This window comes from Schistocerca gregaria, chromosome 2 (assembly GCF_023897955.1).
Source record: "Schistocerca gregaria isolate iqSchGreg1 chromosome 2, iqSchGreg1.2, whole genome shotgun sequence".
NCBI classification, from domain to species: domain Eukaryota; kingdom Metazoa; phylum Arthropoda; class Insecta; order Orthoptera; family Acrididae; genus Schistocerca; species Schistocerca gregaria.
The window spans coordinates 769529805-769548879 of NC_064921.1; the positions used below are offsets into that span (position 1 = coordinate 769529805).

The 19075-nt window shown below is 39.1% G+C and overlaps 1 protein-coding gene across 3 annotated transcripts in view; it reads right to left on the minus strand.

The window, feature by feature from the left end:
• The window catches only part of LOC126334997 (sodium-independent sulfate anion transporter-like), a 317982-nt gene that overhangs the window by 22318 nt on the left and 276589 nt on the right, over window positions 1–19075 (minus strand). For all 3 annotated transcript variants that reach the window (XM_049997815.1, XM_049997813.1, XM_049997814.1), the window contains 3 exons: window positions 17397–17574; window positions 17095–17271; window positions 9402–9563 (listed from right to left, as the gene is read on the minus strand). In XM_049997815.1, coding sequence (XP_049853772.1) covers window positions 9402–9563; window positions 17095–17271; window positions 17397–17574 — 517 coding nt within the window. The remainder of the gene's footprint in view (window positions 1–9401; window positions 9564–17094; window positions 17272–17396; window positions 17575–19075) is intronic.

Sequence of the window (19075 nt, forward strand, 5' to 3'; positions counted from 1 at the left end):
ATGGTGCCTCATGATCAAACCACTGTTTTCCACCATACTGTGCACCACCATCTGAAACCATCATTGTTCCATGTTTATTCTGTCATGATGTGGTTTGCTCTCAGCGAGAGTGTGATGTCAGCCAGTAACCTCACTGGGGACAACGAGAAGTTTGCCACTATTCCTAAGCATCTGAGAGGCACTGTGGATCTTATTAGCAACTTGCTTCTGTGTGTTCCAGCTTCTCATACGAAACTGTCAAGACACTACTGCTACAGTGACTAACATGCACACCTGAATAATAGCTACATCTAATTGTCAATGACAGTACTTTGGGAAGCAGCATGTTGTCTCACTTCAGCACCACCTGCAGGTTCTAATTGATCCAACACTACTGCCTGATCGTGTGTTATCGATACTTTGGCTCCTAAAACTGCCAGAGAACATCCAGACAGCAAGGCAGGCACGTAAGGAGTCACCTCTGGAGCCACAACATGACATTCTAATGAATAATGAACAGCCCAAGACTGCAATCGATGCCCAGTACAACTGCACCAAAACTGATTTTACACAATCTTAGCCGAGCTGTCCTGACATTCTGCACAACTGCAAACTGCCTGATAATGGCCAGACTGACCTGAACTGGGCTCTGCCTCCCATCTCTACCAAATCAAGCCCCTTTTACTCCTCAGGCACAAAACAGTTGCCAGCTTGACAGCCAAGGTTGTTGATAACCCAGCTATCCACTGCTCCGGCTCTGTGTATACATAAAATCCATGCTAACCAAGTGCATTGCCTGCTTCCATGCCTAACACATAGCAGCACTACTGCTGGTTTCACACCAGATTTGGGAAGGATGCCCAGCACTGCAGATAACCCAGCACCTGCCCAAACTAGAACAGTGATCTGGGTAGGTTCACCAGGCTGACTTCATTAACAAAATGCCTATGCATACAATGACAAAAGAGCACCGACACAGTGTTTCAATGGGCAGATGGTTGCCAATTACACCTGCCAACCATTTCCTCATTGACACCAGGCTTGACATGAGCACTCTACCACCTCATCTAGGGCCTGATATACTGTTGCTGTCACTACTGTAACTGTGTGCGGCCAATGACACTGTAATCACATTTGGTGGAACTGTGCACATCATGCTTGACCTCGGAACAAATACACAAATGCCTTGGACACACCTAATGCAGAGACAGTGAACCAGTCCTGCAAACTTATTTCCTGTGGCACTACCAACTACTGCCGGATTTAAATAACACCCTCTTATTAGGACAGGGCAACCAGGAGCCAATGTGTGGTATGGTCAGCAAGACAACAACCTCTTGGCACAGCAATGTTCTTGATCAAACTGCTGCAGCTCAATACATCACTTCACCTGAAGCAACAGAGTGTCGCACTTTACAACCAGTTATGCTTGAAAGCAGCTGAATACTTACCATTACAACATGACAACAAAGTCACACAAATTAACAACAAACAACTACAGAGACAAATTTTGGACACCACCGTATCTCTACATGCAGCTTAACAGCACCTCCATGCCCTTCATCACATTGACATGGTCGCTAATGTGGTGCTGCTACTAAAAACACTTCTCAGCTTAGTGAAGCAACACAGTCCTCACTTGAGTGCACTCCCAAGACAATGCCGTGTGATGTTAACTGCAACAATGAGTCACATCATGCCCCACCTCCTGGACTCACTCTATACTCCCCCATCAGTTCACATACACTCTGTACCGTGCAGGGTTGTACAGTCTACCACTTTACAACCACACCAGGCCTCCCTGTCTGTTGTTGCCCCTATCATCTAGTTCCCTATAAACTTAAAGTGGCTAAAGCTGCTGTGGGCATACCTCTGTGAGCTGCCACAATCAGGCCATTAGACAGTGCTTGGGCCTCCTCAATTAAAATATTTCCTAAAATGATTGGTACTTAGTGTGTATGTGGTGACTAATGCTACGCCAATGCACATACAATCATTGACAGCAACTCCATTCTGAACTTGCATAATTTTTCCCACATCTTGACTGGGGCAAAAAATTTTCAGTGTTATCAATTGCAAAACAGCATACCTGCAAATTCCATTGGCAGCCAAGGACATACTGAAAACTGTGATAATCATACCATTCAGTCTCTCTGAGTTGTTCTACATACCATAAGGAATAAAAAATGTGGCACAGACATGTAAAAGATTTTTTGGCATTGTACTCTTCAGTTTGCATTTTTTTACACCTATGTAGATGATGTCATAATCTTTTTTGCAAATACTGCCTTACTGCAAGAGACTAGTGGAATCACTCAGCTGTTCAGATTTTTCTTGCACAAACTTACTGACTCTCAGAAAAGATAGTCCATATTTGAATGCAAACTACTAGCCATATATGAAGTAATTTATCACTTTCAGGGTGATATTGAGGGGAGACCCATTACCATAATACTCTCCATCACCAATTAGCAGACAAATTTCAGAACCTGTTGGCGGATTCTGCACTCATGACATTACACCACTTACATTTTGTAGCACAGCTCACTACCGCTTTGTGATACATCAAAGGTACTGATAATATTGTGGTGGACTACCTGTCTCGTAATGCAGCTACCTCCACCCGGATGGGTTTTGATAGGATCACAGATGCACAAGTAATAGATGCCAATTTTCACAGCATGTTTAGCAAACCAGGCACTGTGCTGCAATTGCAACAACACATGCTACCTGGTGCTATGAAACAAGTTTTGTGTGATGTTTGAGATGGATGGGTCTGACCTTCTCCACAACCTTGCATACCCGAGCATCTGTCATACCATATGCCTCATCACAGAATGGTTTGTCTGGCCTGACATTAGAAAGGATTGTGCATTCCATGCTGGCAAGCAAACCCTTGCCATCACATACCGCCCCCTTTTGCTAAATTCCTGATTCTAAAAGGGTGGTTCCAGCATGTCCATATTGACATCTTAGGGTCACTTCCATAACTGGATGGTTATCATCATATTCTGCCAATTATAAATTCTGTGTCACTATAGGTGGAGACCATGATCATTTCCTAAATTGTGAGCAGGGACAGTAGCAAAAACTTTTGTCAACATCTGGATTGCAAGTTTCAGCTGCCCAGCATCCTTAACTTTGGACCCAGGTTGGCAGATCGAATCTCAACTGTTTTACACCAACTATGCACATGGTACCAGTTCCACACAACTGCCTACCACCCTCAATCGAATGGCCTCATGAGACTGTGGCATCAAACAACAAAAGTTACTATCCTGCACCACTCAGAATCATGAGTGGAGGTGCTTCCATGGGCTCTATGGGGCATTTACACAGCACATAAAGATGACACTGACATTTCACTTGCCAGAATACTATACCTTGAGCACTTCACCCTACATGCTGAATTTGTAGTGCATGGGACAATTCTCTCAGACCAGGACTTACCAGACTTGAATCAGCAGTTGAAGGGGTTGAAGTGACCACTATAGCATGCAGAAATCTAAATATACCAGTATTTGAATGCTGGCCCTTATTTTGACCAGAACTGAGGTGGAATTTTCCCACACCTCAGTCAGGGGCCTGAAGATGGTGTAGTAAATGACCGAAACTGGTAGCCAGATAAAACAAGTTTGGAAATTAGATGGCTGAAGGGTAACATCCTTACCAGACTTAGCTGCATGCGTGGACACACACATATAAAACATCTGTGTGCCACCCCCCCTCCTATCACATGACACTATGAATTTTTGTTCATTAAGACCTGGCGACATGTTCTCATGTGATGCTATATACAGACTTAGTGGAACCCAACCTATTACTGCAATCTACAGGGTCAATGCAAGTGTTGATATGAGATACACACACTTTTGATATCAAAATTAATGGAAAACAAACAACAGTATCAATGAACCAGCTTAAACTGGCGTGGACTTCAGTGGACTGGTCACAACAGACACTCCACTCCCCACCATCTCCTATGTAACTGTCAGTCCATTTTACAGTGCATATGAATCTCCATGATTTTATGCCTAAAGACATATCCGTCACATTACACAATAACTACCTCATGATTACCACAACCTACATGGACAGGCTCTTAGGTGCAAGCACCATCACATGCAATATCCTGCATGTTGATTCTGTCCCACAAGAAGTTGGCATGGCAGGATCCACCACCCATTATTCAGCAGATGGTACACTCACCAGCACTGCTGCAGCTTACACTGCCACAGGCCCCGCAACACCTCCTGTGGACACTTCAATGCAAGGAAATGCTGCCAACATGCCTACCTCTTCAAATACCAGCATCGAGCCAGTAACAATTAAAAATTCCACCCAGATTATGTCCTAATCTGCTAACACTGCCAGCAGAAACCCATTGAACGCACTTGGGGCATGCTCTACACCGCCCCCTCCCAAGCCAGTAACAATTAAAAATGCCACCCAGATTATGTCCTAATCTGCTAACACTGCCAGTAGAAACCCATTGAATGCACTGCTGATGTCACACTTGGGACATGCCCTGCATCGCCCCCCCCCCCCACCCCCCCTCTCCTCACGGCACACCTTCCTTGCTGACTACAATGTGTCTTCCATCACATTCACCATTTCAGAGCCATCTACACCACTTCTGACAGATCACACCCCACTACAGTCAATCTCTCCTCATTATGGGGAGGGGGGTGGGGGTGGGGGGTGGGTGGGGGGGTAGATGGGGAGTGAAAAAGAAGGGTGCACTGTGGTGGCATACAATCTCTGGTACCCCAATTTCTTCAAATCCATTGTTAAATTGAAAAATATTCTTTTTAATCTGTTGATAGTACACTACTTTAGTCATATCATTGCTTCAGTTTGTTGATGAAGATTATCTACACTAGAGACAAACAAAACAGTGTCATCAGAAAACTGAAGTTAGGCAAGACATGCTGCATTTAATCCACAGACATTCTTTATTTTCACAGCTTAGAAATATGAAAACTTCCTCTAGAGCTCTTTACAATAGAGTGACTGTTCATAATGTTTCAGAATCTGCCTCTGTTACATGATACTCTAATCCCAAAACAGAATATTCTATAGTAATTATAGTAAAAATGTGTATATTTAAGTGTCAAGTCGTGATTGTAGAGCTTCTCATGACCAGACTTCTCTTATGAGTCCAAATTTGCTTTTACTGGGATGACATCAAATGTAAGCTGTCAATATGCCAATATACACTAAATCAGTGCTTTTGTTTTCACTAGCTATGAGTCCCAATTATGTGGAAATTGAATTGAAAGCTTTCCAAGAGGTAATGAGTCACAGCAAAGTGATAATACATATTCATTTTTCATAACTCCATTGAAAAATTTTTAAAATAAGGTTACCAGTCATACCACTGGCGTACCTTTACAGTTCCAATTATACCAAGTACCCATATTCAAGTCACAGTCATGCAGATATTTTTGATCTTTAAAAGTGTTTCAGAATCTGCCTCTGCCTCTGTTTCATGATAATCTAACCCCAAAACACAATATTCTCCATTAATTATAGTAAAACTGTGTGGGTTTAAAAGTGTCAAGACATTATTCCCCTCATCTGTCGACCTCCCATTTGAAGTCTTCTTCTGACTTATCAATAATGGCATAGAGAGATGATCTGTCACAGTTCTACCCACTTTAATGAGTGAGTTACTGTATATTATGAATAAAATTTTGATAATTAGATCAAAGTAGTCATCAGCATAATTGTAAGTACTGATGGTAGCTGGATAAATGTGTTAGTCTGCATGAAAAATTATACATCCTTATCATGAACTGAATGCTAGAAGGCACATAGCCATCACTATGATGGTGAGGTGTTTCCACATATTCTTTACTTTACTATGGTCCAGGTAAGAATTTGATAACTAGACTACAGTTAGTAAAGTTAAGTGCAAATTCCATGGGTGAGATAATAGTTTGCACTGAATAATAGAAGAATGTATCCATGAATGTCCAGTATTTCACCATGTAAATGAAACAGTGATTCTCTGAAGAAATGATGTAGCTGCCTTCATATTATTCATGCTACTTCTTTTGCCTATATTGTTGGGAAAACATATCTTTCATACTAATATCGTAGATTCATGTTTTTTGTTTTCGTTTTTTGTGTATTTTGTCAGCTGTGTCTTGAACACAATGTGAATATTTTCTGTCTTAATTTTTACTTGTTTTTGTCTATGATCATTTTTGTATTTTTTATCCTTCAGATACGTAATGGGCCAAAATATCAAGAACAACAGTGTTATGTGACTGAAATGACAGGGTGTTTCAGTGTGATGCCTGGGAAAGCCCACTGCCCACACAGTAGATTTACCAGCTGTTGTTCCCTGTATCTCCTGCAAGATGGTTGCGAGCACTTCCCCTGAGTGTTTCATGTATGATTCCTGTACTCAGTCTGGGACCTCCCTGCCCATATTATTGATTGTATGTGTGTTTTCTTTTGAGTTTTTTTGTCAATTTTCATTTGCTATGGTATACACAAAGGGTCTGTGAGTGTTCATTGTATTGAACTATGCAAAAACAGAATTTTATGTGAAATGTCAGCTTGCATTCATATGAAAATTTCCCAATGTATGCATTCCCAGTGGTTTAACTATACATACATTCATGAAGAAATTGAGAGACTGGATCCATGTTAGACAATCAAAGGTCAGGAGAACACAGTGTTTTAATTGAAAATACATTAGATGAGGTAGGAGAGGCCTCAGAAAGAAGTTCGAGAAAATCATTACATTGTTTAGCACTTCAGACTGGTGTGTCAGTTGCATCTACTCACAGAGCTGTGCATGAACTCAACACTGAAACCATGTGAAATAACAGTAATGCATCAGCTGGTTAACTCAGATACTGTTTCTTGTCATCATTATTGCTACTGTCTGTTACAGTCAGTGCATGATGGGAAGGTCAATCCTGAAATGCTCTTTTTTCTGACGAAGTATGGTGATATTTGCCAGGGTATGTAGATTAATGGAACAATCAGTGTTGGGGCTCTGAAAATCCTCATCAGTTACAGCAATGGCCTCTGCATGATGAGAAAACAGGAGCATGGTGTGAAGTTAGTTCGAGATGAATTATTTTTCTTTTTCCATAGAACAGTAACTTCTGATAGGTATATGAACAATAGACTGCACCTAGGTATATGAGCAATAGACTGCACCCATTTTTTAGAGTACTAACACCTAATGAAGAGATGAACGGTTATTTCATGCAAGGCAATGCAAGACCACACACTGCCAGTGCTCTATTACATTAATACAAAGTGTTTTGGTGATAAAACAGTTAGGGTTGCCAACCATTTTACTGGGAAAATAAGAGATTGAGAAGGAATCCTGCAAAACAATCATTTCAAATAAGATTCTTCTTACAAACAACGGTAGGAATACATTTATAATGTGGATGAATGTTTTATTTTACAATGTTGCTTGTATTTATTAACAGTCTTTGCTTCTTTTTGCAAAGATTAATTCCATTTCAGATATGTAAAGTATTATATATAGCTCAAATTAAAATTCTCTGCTACTTACAGTTGTGTTTATATAAGCTAGGAGGTTCATTTGTTGCGCAGTTCAATCTATATATGGTTCATCAGGGAAAGAATGTTTTTTTGCCTTGGCAATTGAACTAGGAGTAATTCTTAATAAAAACCCAACTAATTTTAGCAAATTTGTAACCTGAACATTTTTGGCTCGCAAGGTACGGAAAACATAAAGCCAGCTTCTGTTTCCATTCCCTCCCATAAACAAACTTCGATTCAAAATGTATTCTGCATTACAATGTTCATCATACAAACAATCTCCAGTTACATTATCTAACCAAAATGAGTCAATTACTTCTTGGAAATGGTTAAATTTTAGCTTGGACCATAGACAAAGAGGCATCCAAGATTGTGCTGCCATTGGTAAATGATCACCAAATTGGAAATTCTTGACTAAATATGTTTTCAGTTAGACTTCAAAGTCGAGAAAATTATCTTCAAGGCATTTTATGAAACAATAAACTTATTGAAAACTTTATTTCCTCCTCTACCAAAATATTTCATTCTTTGCTCAGTTTTACTAATCACAGTCTTGGCTGCATCAAAATTTTCCTTTATGCTAACATCAGAGTGTTCTAAAAAGCTAGAACATTCTAAAGCAACTGCACCAATATGGAAAAAATGTTGAATAAATGTCTGTGGTTAACCACCTTTCAACATCATCAAAATCATCAAAAAATAACATCAGAGCTTTGGGACAACCTTCACTACTTCTAATGTGACTTTTAATGGGTTCCCAATTTGTCACAACTCTGACAACTGCATGTCTTAAAGAAAGCCATCTAGTTGGTAAATGTAGGAAAACATCACTTCATTCTGCACCTAAAAATTCAAAAAAGGACTTTAAACCTTCCACTCACTTGCAGAAATGGATAAGTGACCGCACAGCTTTAGGAACAGTTTACTTGTTCACCACAGAGGTAGAGATAATAGGGAAAGCCATGATGTGTCAGGCAAAATAAATTGTTTTAACAATCATTGCAATGTTTTAACAACCATTGCAAAAGTTAGAAAAATGTGGGATGAATTCAGAATGTTACAGGACATGGGAACTGACCAAAAAAATAGTCAAAATATGGGATTTCCCTCGAAATACGGGACAGTTGGAACCCTAAGGACAGTTGACTGGCCTCCTCATTCTCTAGACCTAATTCTTTATAACTTTTATTTTTGGGGTACGTTAAGTGATAAGGTACATGCAAACAACCCCTAAACACTCAAAGACAGGGTTTGGCTATTCATTTTCCACATTTCTACAGCTGACATTGACATTCAATGAGTGTCTGGAAATGTGTTCAGAATGCATCAATCTGCTCTTTTCATAGAGGCACATCATTTTGAGCAACTGCTATAAATAAATATCAGCGTAATTTAATCAGATTGCATCACAATTTACATCCAGCTGGGGTGAAGTGCAACCAGCCATCTTGCGGTAGGTGGAGGAAGCCAACACCTGGTAAATCTGCCGTGTGAGCTGTGGGCTGCCCCCAGGCATCATGTGTGAAACACCTACTATATAAAATATGACTGAGACACAAAAAATATATAAATAAAATAAAAATTTAAACAGAATAAATATGGTAAGTAAGTAAATTATTGAAATGAAAGATAATAAAATGTAAGAAATTAAATAGCTGTAAAAACTTCACTTTGATATCTGTGGGTCACTAAAATAAAATTCAATCAAATATTGTCTGTAACTCATAAAAAAATCTGAGAATTATTGAATACTCTGGAAGAGTATGGTATAACATTTGCATTTTTTTTTTTTTTTTGTAATTACTACTACTTTCTTTTGTGCTTATACTTCTGCTGAACAGGATTTAGTGACAATGTATCATTTGAATTTAAAGCACAATCACCTGTGTAAAGCCCTCCAAATGTTGACCTGACTCCACTTGAATTGTTAACAGCACTGCGAGCTAGGGCTCCAGTTCCTGGGAAGCCCTGGACAAAAGAGTTACCAATATTGGAAATACCAATGGCAAGTAGTTCTTGTGTGGCATCTGTAGGTTTACCATTAGCTGAAAAATAAAACAGTCTGGTCTAACAATGCTGTTATTTAAATTCTTTTAATAGTTTATGTTAACACATGAACAGTAAGTACTCTTAGACTAGATGTTTAAAATTTCTTGTTTCAAAAATATTTGAGAATTAATAATGACTGAGGATAAAGAAATTTAAAGAAAAGTGTAATACTAAATGCTTTCAATAATTTTCACTGAATCACTTCCTCAAATTTCTGAATATGAAACAAATGAAGGTAGTAATATTCACTGTTTCATAAAGAAAATGTTAGTTGGCACAGTGATTAGAGCCAGAATTTTCATTTGGGAGGAGTGGGGTTCTAGTTCCCAACTGGACATCCAGATTTAGGTCTTTTGCAACTTCCTGAATCAAGGCAGAACAAATATGTAGTCATAAGTAGGAATGAACTAATTGCATTAAGTCTGAACTGAAAAACAAACACGATGAACAAGTACATAATTGTAATGAAGAACCAGAAAACTACAGTGCATTTGAATTGAACTTAAAGCTCAGTAGACTCAAACAAAGAGATATTCTTGAAACTACACAAAGATTAGTTATACAATTAACACATGAAAAGGGTTATTCTATTTGCTTCTATTTGCTTCCCTACAACTGATTAGATGGATTGTATAATCATTTGTATAGAAAACTTGTGCACTGATACAAATAAGCTTGCTAATTTCCTGAGATAGGCCTGTGGGTGGCATTCAGGAGATACCAACATTAAGAACATGTACAAAGACCTTGTTAGGGCTTATGGGAGAGTGTACTTTGACCTAGAACAAACAAATGTTTACAAATGTATACTGCAGCCATGAAGTTCTCGCAGCTCAATGCTATGGGGAGTAGAACTGTAAATGTGGAACTCCCCAGGCTCACCCAAGACTTTATTGTTGATGTCATGTGTGTTCAAGAACCATACAGCAGAAATGGAAAATTAGTATGTTTCCCACCTCCCCAAACAACTCAGATAACAGGAGACAGATAGGCTATGGTGGCTGTATTGATAATGGACACCAGGTGCCAAACTACAAATATCACACAGTTGTGTAACAGGAATGTTGTAACAGTAGGGGTTACCAAGGGCACAGACACATGGGTGCTGGCATCATTATATACCCAGTACTCCTATATAATTCAACCATATACAGTCATGGTTCAACAGATAACAGTTTACTCAAGAGAGAAGATGATCATTGCAGCTGACTTCAGTGCCAGATCCACCTTGTGGCATTGCAATCAGACTGATGACCAAGGTCAGATCAAGGACATCCTAAGAGCGAATAACCAGTACATGGTGTGTGTATCTGAATTTAATGATAGGTGGTCTCAATACAGTTATCATTGGCACAAAGACTATAGCTCATCAGACACCATCATCCAACAACAGCATGGCAAATTGAGAAGGGATTCAAAACTATGTAAGAGATAAACTAATAGGAAACATAAATGAAAGTGTAGACCTAAGGGCATATAACTTCAGCAATTATAACAAACTGTCGAACAAAATACATACCAACTTTCAATAACCAGTGTAAGACAGATGCTTCCTGGAGCCCCAAGATATCTAGACTAAGACAGGATATGAGATGCAAGAAAAGGCTCTACCAGAAGGCAGTTACCACTTAGGATAGATAGATTTGGCTACAAGAATACAGGGACACAAAAACAACATTCAAAACTGTACTAATCATGACTAGAGAAGAATACTGGAAATGCTATGTCACAACACATCTACCACAGAACACATGGGGAATACTATACAAACTTATAACTGAGAAAATTAATTCCAATCTGATCCTGACTACCCTAAGACAGGATAACATAACTATGAAATGGGGTTGGAGACAAACAGCACAATATTTGCTCTATAAACTCCTCCCCAATGACGATTCTTGAACAGATACACAAGCACACACATGCCTTCGGGAGGCAGAGTTTGGGTATTAGACTAAAGAAACTGTAACCTGCCTGTTTGTGCAAGTAGAGGTCTTGCTAGCAATTAATGGCTTGAAAAACAAGAAAGCACTAGAGCCACTTGAAAAATTGTGCCAGGTGTCACCACAGATAACTCAATATTTAACAGATCTAATAAATGATGGTCTGAGGCTTGGACAGGTGTCTATAGTCTGGAAAAGAACCAACACAGTAATTATTAAAAATTTTGTGGATAAGGGTCCATTGGAACAAAAATCCTATTGACCAATTTCCTTGTTAAATACACTGGCTAAAGTCCATGAGAAGCTTCTATGTAGCTGCCTTCAAGCTCTCAGGAAATTCCATGGCCTCAGTCAACACAAAATTGAGTTTAGACCAGAAAAATATATTGACAATCTGATTAATCAGGCTTTCAAAATTGTAGAACACAACTTACAGAAGTATGCAGTTCTGATTCTTATTGATGTTGCTGGTTTGGTGGCAAGAAATATTTGCTCTAGAATGAGAATTTCACTCTGCAGTGGGGTGTGCACTGATATGAAACTTCTTGGCTGATTAAAACTGTGTGCAGGGCCGAGACTTGAACTCAGGACCTTTGCCTTTCACGGGCAAGTGCTCTACCAGTTGAGCTACCCAAGCACAACTCACGCCCTGTCCTCACAGCTTTACTTCTGCCAGTACCTCATCTCCTACCTTCCAAACTTTACAGAAGCTCTCCTGCGAACCTTGCTGAACTAGCATTCCTGAAAGGAAGGATATTGCAGAGACATGGCTTAGCCTCAGCCTGGGGGATGTTCCAGAATGAGATTTTCACTCTGCAGCGGAGTGTGCACTGATATGAAACTTCCTGGCAGATTAAAACTGTGTGCCGGGCTGAGACTTGAACTCGGGACCTTTGCCTTTCGCGGGCTAGTGCTCTACCAACTGAGCTACCCAAACACGACTCACACCCTATTCTCACAGTTTTACTTTTGCCAGTACCTCGTCTCCTACCTTCCAAACTTTACAGAAGGGCATGAGTCGTGCTTGGGTAGCTCAGTTGGTAGAGCACTTGCCCGCGAAAGGCAAAGGTACCGAGTTCGAGTCTCAGCCCGGCACACAGTTTTAATCTGCCTGGAAGTTTCAATATTTGCTCTATTTCGAGAACTGCAAGTACCTGGGTCCCTGTACAACAATCTTTGAGACAATTGTAGGAACAGAGCAGTTGAGTGGCAAGAAGGCAACCACAAAGTTGTAAAAAGGATTACCACAAAGTTGTAAAAAGGATTACCAAATAAGGTCCAATCCGTGGACCCATATTCTGGGATATCACAACTGAACCACTCTTGAATTTAATTGAGGGAGATGGGATCATTCTGTATGCTGATGACCTGTTAGTTGTGATATCAGTCGAAACAAGAGCAGTGTTGGAAAACAAGGCCAGTGGTGTAACCAAAACAAATTATCCATAGCAGCACAAAAACAGTGTTCATAATGCTTAAATGTTCACTACAAAGACACCTGGCAATTAGAATAAACAACACAAATATAAAATGTGAAGTAGTAACTAAATATCTTGTGGTACTTATTGAAAAATGACATTGCTTCGACAAACACAAATGACTAATCACAAACAAAGCCAAAAGTCTACTTTACAAATTAGTGACATTAAATTTGACAATATACAGACAACCACTCACACACATAAGAATGTACCACTGTGCACTTTTTGTCAGTAACGAGCTTTGCAGCTAGTACATGGGCACATAGACTCCTCATCATGAACAAGATCACTGTTAGGAGGTGGCAGAGGAGTGTGCTACTTAGACTATATGAGGCTTTCAGCACCACATCAGTTGATTTACTGTATGTGGTGCTCGGAATATACCTGATTGACATAAGCATCAGATATCAGACTGTAACATGCTGGCTAAAGATCAGTAGACTTGAGAGAGTGTTGCAGATCACTGGGCAGCACACAGAAGATAGGCACCAACTAAAAAATTGGCATGTGAACTCTTGTCAAAAAGGGTGTGACAAGACTGATAAGGGCCATCAAGTCTACTCATTTTTCCTTAATATCATGGATTGGTTATGGTAGTGCCATGTCATCCCCAGCCAAGACATGGTTATTTTGTGACTAGATATTGCCCTTACTCTACACACTTGTAGCATATGTTGCTTTCATAAAGTAATCATTGCAGTTGCAGGAAAATTGGTTCCACAGAAAATTTCTTTTTGAAATGCATTAGATACAGGCACTTATGTAACAACATAGAGAACATAATGGAAACAACTCTATATATACAATGCACTGTGGAACCCAGATGCATGGACACAGCTGAATGCAATCACCAACAACATATTGAAAGCAGAACATGACATATACAAACAGACTTATCAATATAGAAGGTGCAGAAGACAAAGACAGGCTGACACAGAGAACTCAAGTGGCTCCAGTACTGACAATGACATGAGTGACAGTGGCAACACTGACATAACATACACACAAAATATAGGTAACATAAAACACGTAAAACACACACAACTATTCACATGAAGATTAATCAGAAATTGCAATCTATATCTTGTTATGATGGTGGTGGTGGTGGTGGTGGTTAGTGTTTAACATCCAATCAACAACGAGGTCATTAGAGACAGAGTGCAAGCTCTGGTTAGGGAAAGATTGGAAAGGAAATCAGCCGTGCCCTTTCAAAGGAACAATCCCGGCATTTGCCTGAAACGATTTAGGGAAATCACGGAAAACCTAAATCAGGATGGCTGGAGTTGGGATTGAACCGTTGTCCTCCTGAATGCGAGTCCAGTGTGCTAACCACTGCGCTGCCTCGCTCAGTATCTTGTTATGAATTAATGTAATTAAAAGTAGGAGTAATTAGAGTAGTTCACACATACATGTTGTTCTAGAATCAATGTTAATACCTGTACCCAACATAAATGAACACATCATGGTAAATGTAATAATATGAATGTAATATATATTTTTTATATATGGTAAGCAAGCAAAAGCAAACACTGTAAATACACAATGGAAACAGGTCATGCATATTATGCAAGGCTACAAAATTAATGGGTCCACTAATTAAAAAAGTTCTAGTTTTATTCTACAAAAATGTTTCTACAAGATTAATAATAGGTTAGTGGTGGCTTCTTATTTCTCCTAAGGCTATTTAGGAACAGTATGTGACTTAATTAGATTACATTGAGGCAAGTTATCATTCCAAAGCCATGTGGAGTTTGTTTACTAACTTACCTAGCTGTAGTAGCTGTTACATAACCAAACAAACATCAACTCACACAGCACTCTAACAAACAACATCAACATAGATTAGATCTACATGGACTGAACAATTCAAGATTTCCCAAAGAGGGACTTTCATGTGGAGAATTACTAAAATGGGTAGCTCCACATATGGACACTGGACTTGAAGTTCAATAACAAATAGCCTTCCCCATACAGTAATAGCTCCCACAACAAACCCTGTTAATGTAAAGATATTTAAATGTCAAACACAGAACACTAGTTATTCCTACAACTCAAGTACATTAAAGTGTTAATTTTTTAATAGAGCTAGAGCAGAGGAGAAAATGTTTTTCTTGGGATGCTACACCTTCTTTGGTGGGCATTGCAAGCATCAAAGAGCTATTTAACTCACATAACTGAATACCAGTAATCATGTATATAAACTCATGAATGATGATTATAAAAGACAAATGAGATTACACTCCAAAGTTGTTGGTTTCCTTTCCAAAGAAGAATGTAGGATGATTAAATGGGAATTAATGATAAAAAATTATCTTATGGCATAATAGGCAGATATACTTTTGTGATTAATGGAGTGTGATTGATTTACTGGAAAAACACTTTAATAATTTTTTTCAATCTTCGGGTTTTGCTTTATCTTTTTTCCTTTGCATCTTTTCATCTTCTATAAGCTTTTTCTTCAGTTGGTCTCTGTTGCTGTCCATCTTCAGTCCTACTTAAAGCCTTAACTCTCCATTTTGTTTTAACTTCCTGCTCTCCTTGCCTATGACTTCTAACTTATTATATACATATTTACTATTTGGTCAAAATCTTCAGAAACCAGTCCTGTCATTTGAAAGATACCAATCATGTAACAAACAGCACACAGAAACTTGTTTTTATATTATAGTATTGATTTCCGCGATGACTTTTCCTCAAGTTCTGATTCTTTGGAAATGATGAGGGGTATTACCATGTTTTGGACAAATAGATATAACACACAGATGATTATTTTATCTTAAGTACAACAATAAAAGAATAGATTGCTACTAACCATACAGTGGAGACACTGAGTAGCACACAGGCACAACAAAAAGATTGCTCTATTTTAAGTTTTTGGCCAAAAGGCCATCTTCTAAAGTAGAAAATACAAACACATTCATGCAAAAAGAACACACACACACTCACTCACAAACACACACACACACACACACACACACACACACACACACACACACACACACACACACACATGACCCCTGCCTTTAGCCACTGATGCCAGACTGCTATAGCAGGTCAGCCTCAGTAGCCAGAGATAGTTGTCATGTGTGTGTGAGTTGTGTTTGTGTGAATGTGGGTGAATTTTACACTTTAGAAAAATGCCTTTTGGACAAAAGCTTAAATGTATAGTAGTCTTTTTGTTGTACCAGACTTTGACTCAGCACATCCTCTGCATGGTAAGCAGCAATGTATCCTTCTCATAATACTGTCATTATTGCATCTTGGATTTTCCATTGTTTGATTTTTATTGTATTCTGAAGGCATTACATGATTTTTTGGTTCAGGTTGGGGTTAGAAATGGGCTATCCAACAAGACAGCCTAATTTTTCTCAACCCCGTCAAGCAGATGGTTCTTGCATTGTAGTGTGTAACATTATTGCACTGATACAGAAAATGCACTGAACAAAAATAATGGTCCATTCCCAAACAAAGAATAAGAGTCTCAGACAATAAAACAACAGCCACCAAATTTCGGTGTTACCACAACACAATGCAGTAAATGTCTTCCACAATATATCTCACTGATAAACACAGAAATGTCTGACAGCCACTTAAGTCTATGATTTATGTTTGAGCTTAGTGCTTCCCTAACATTTACACCTTACAGTATCATGAACAAGGCATTGGATTCATGTACATTATATACAGTCTCCCTGACAGAACTTTGTATTGATTCATTCTGACAGAAAAAGAAAATACAGTGTTGATGCATAGTGTGTGAACTTGGATGCAGAGCCTGCTGTTTGACATTAGGCTCAATGGACTGGCTAGAGCTTTCTAATGACATTATACATTACCCATTGGTGACATGTCATTGTGGATGATCCTCTTACTCTGACATACTGCATCTCTCCTGAGAAAGAATACTACCTGAGACTCTTCCTTCTTTTGTTAGATGAAGGAACCTAATGTGCTGCATGTTAGTGATACAGTTGCTTCTGTGTATGTCTGTTGTCACAACTTAAGCAAAAGCTTTTTCTGTCATGATGCAACTAGAAAGCCTTTCTGTACAGCCAAAGAAAAGGGTGAAACGAAATAATATTGTGTAAAAAACCTGAACTTACAGAATGCCTTGCAGACAGCAATATTTTCCAGTAGTGCTACAAGAGGTACGATAAAAATTCCAGATCCAAGGTGTGAACACATGTCACCAAATGAATATGTGACTGTGGAATTGCCTGTCTCTAATGTCACAGTAAATGGTGGTAACTGGAAAGCTGGAAGTCCAGGGGGAATGGGACCTAAAGAAAAAGGATATTCACATATTAGTCAACATCACATACAGGTATTACTAATCCACTAGGATTGAATACTAACTTTTTTATTTCACATAGTTTCTAAATGATAAATGAATTTAAAAAGAAACCTATTAAGTTAAGAGGTAAATCCCCTGAGAGTGATAGCTGATGTCCTATGATGCCACATATAATCACTAGGATAGCATTGCGAGAAGTCCCAGTAAGCCAGATAGCTTTGTTTAGAATCCTGTGGGTGGTCGTCTTCTCTTCATCATCTTTTGGTCCTATTTTAAAATTTGCCAATACCTGTAACAGTCAAATTTGTCTGTGAATGATGATTACTGTAAAACACTAAAAATAAGAATCTAAGAGTTCAATTTTTTCATAAACATCATGCCATCTGCTTTGTTCAGGTGCCTTCTATAACTGTGTTGACACAAAAGAAACTTAAATAATAGTGTCTGTATACAAATCATACAGATAATTAGGTACATAAACAAACACAAATCATACAGATACAGATAAAAATCAAACAGATAACCAAATACATAAACCAAATGAATTCTAAGTCAACATTATATCCAGTGACACATGGCTACATTTAATTTAAGTTACTGATGTCCTCAAATTCATAAAATTCATGTACTCATCAAAACTGTAAAAAGCTTTTTCCCTTGAGCTCATTTTTTAAAAATGTGCAGCTTTGACATCTTAGCAGTGGTGTAGCATGAGGGGATACTTTGGGACTTAGTCTCCTCTGTATTCATGCTTAAAAAAGATGCAATATTAATTCATAACAAAAATATAAACAGCTTTCTACCAAGAGCAGTAAATGTGCAAAAACATCAGTTTTGTAGGCCGTGCTGCTGCACCCTGAGTACTGGCGTATCTGCCTGCTTGAGACTCGATTGCTCTCAGTCCCCACCTCCTTGTGTGCTCCTGAGCATTAGTGGCATTCTTGGGTCCCCCCCCACTTCCCCTTCCATGAAGGAAAATGCACTGCACTTGCTAGCAGGTATTGAGACTAGTCTCTGCCACTTCTATGCTGGCTTTTAACACAGAAATGAATAGTTGCGCGGTTTGTGTTCATAGTCATTCTTGTGTGATTTTAGTGCATATTTTCCCTGTGTCATCAACATGAGTGAGCCAGCAACTGAACACTTAATACAATTTTCATTAAAAACGCCTTTCTCTACATTAACATACAAAAAAAGTGTGAATTGAAGGACAAATGAACTACTCCTATACTCCGTGTAGTTTTAAGTGAAGCCAAACAAAAACACACTTTTCAGACAGCCTGGTATGAAAAGTATGCTTGGCTGACTGCGAATGTGGATTATATTGTTATACACTCCTGGAAATTGAAAGAAGAACACCGTGTATTCATTGTCCCAGGAAGGGTAAACTTTATTGACACATTCCTGGGGTCAGATACATCACATGATCACACTGACAGAACCACAGGCACATAGACACAGGCAACAGAGCATGCACAATGTCGGCACTAGTACAGTGTATATCCACCTTTCGAAGCAATGCAGGCTGCTATTCTCCCATGGAGACGATCGTAGAGATGCTGGATGTAGTCCTGTGGAACAGCTTGCCATGCCATTTCCACCTGGCGCCTCAGTTGGACCAGCGTTCGTGCTGGACGTGCAGACCGCGTGAGACGACGCTTCATCCAGTCCCAAACATGCTCAATGGGGGACAGATCTGGAGATCTTACTGGCCAGGGTAGTTGACTTACACCTTCTAGAGCACGTTGGGTGGCACGGGATACATGCGGACATGCATTGTCCTGTTGGAA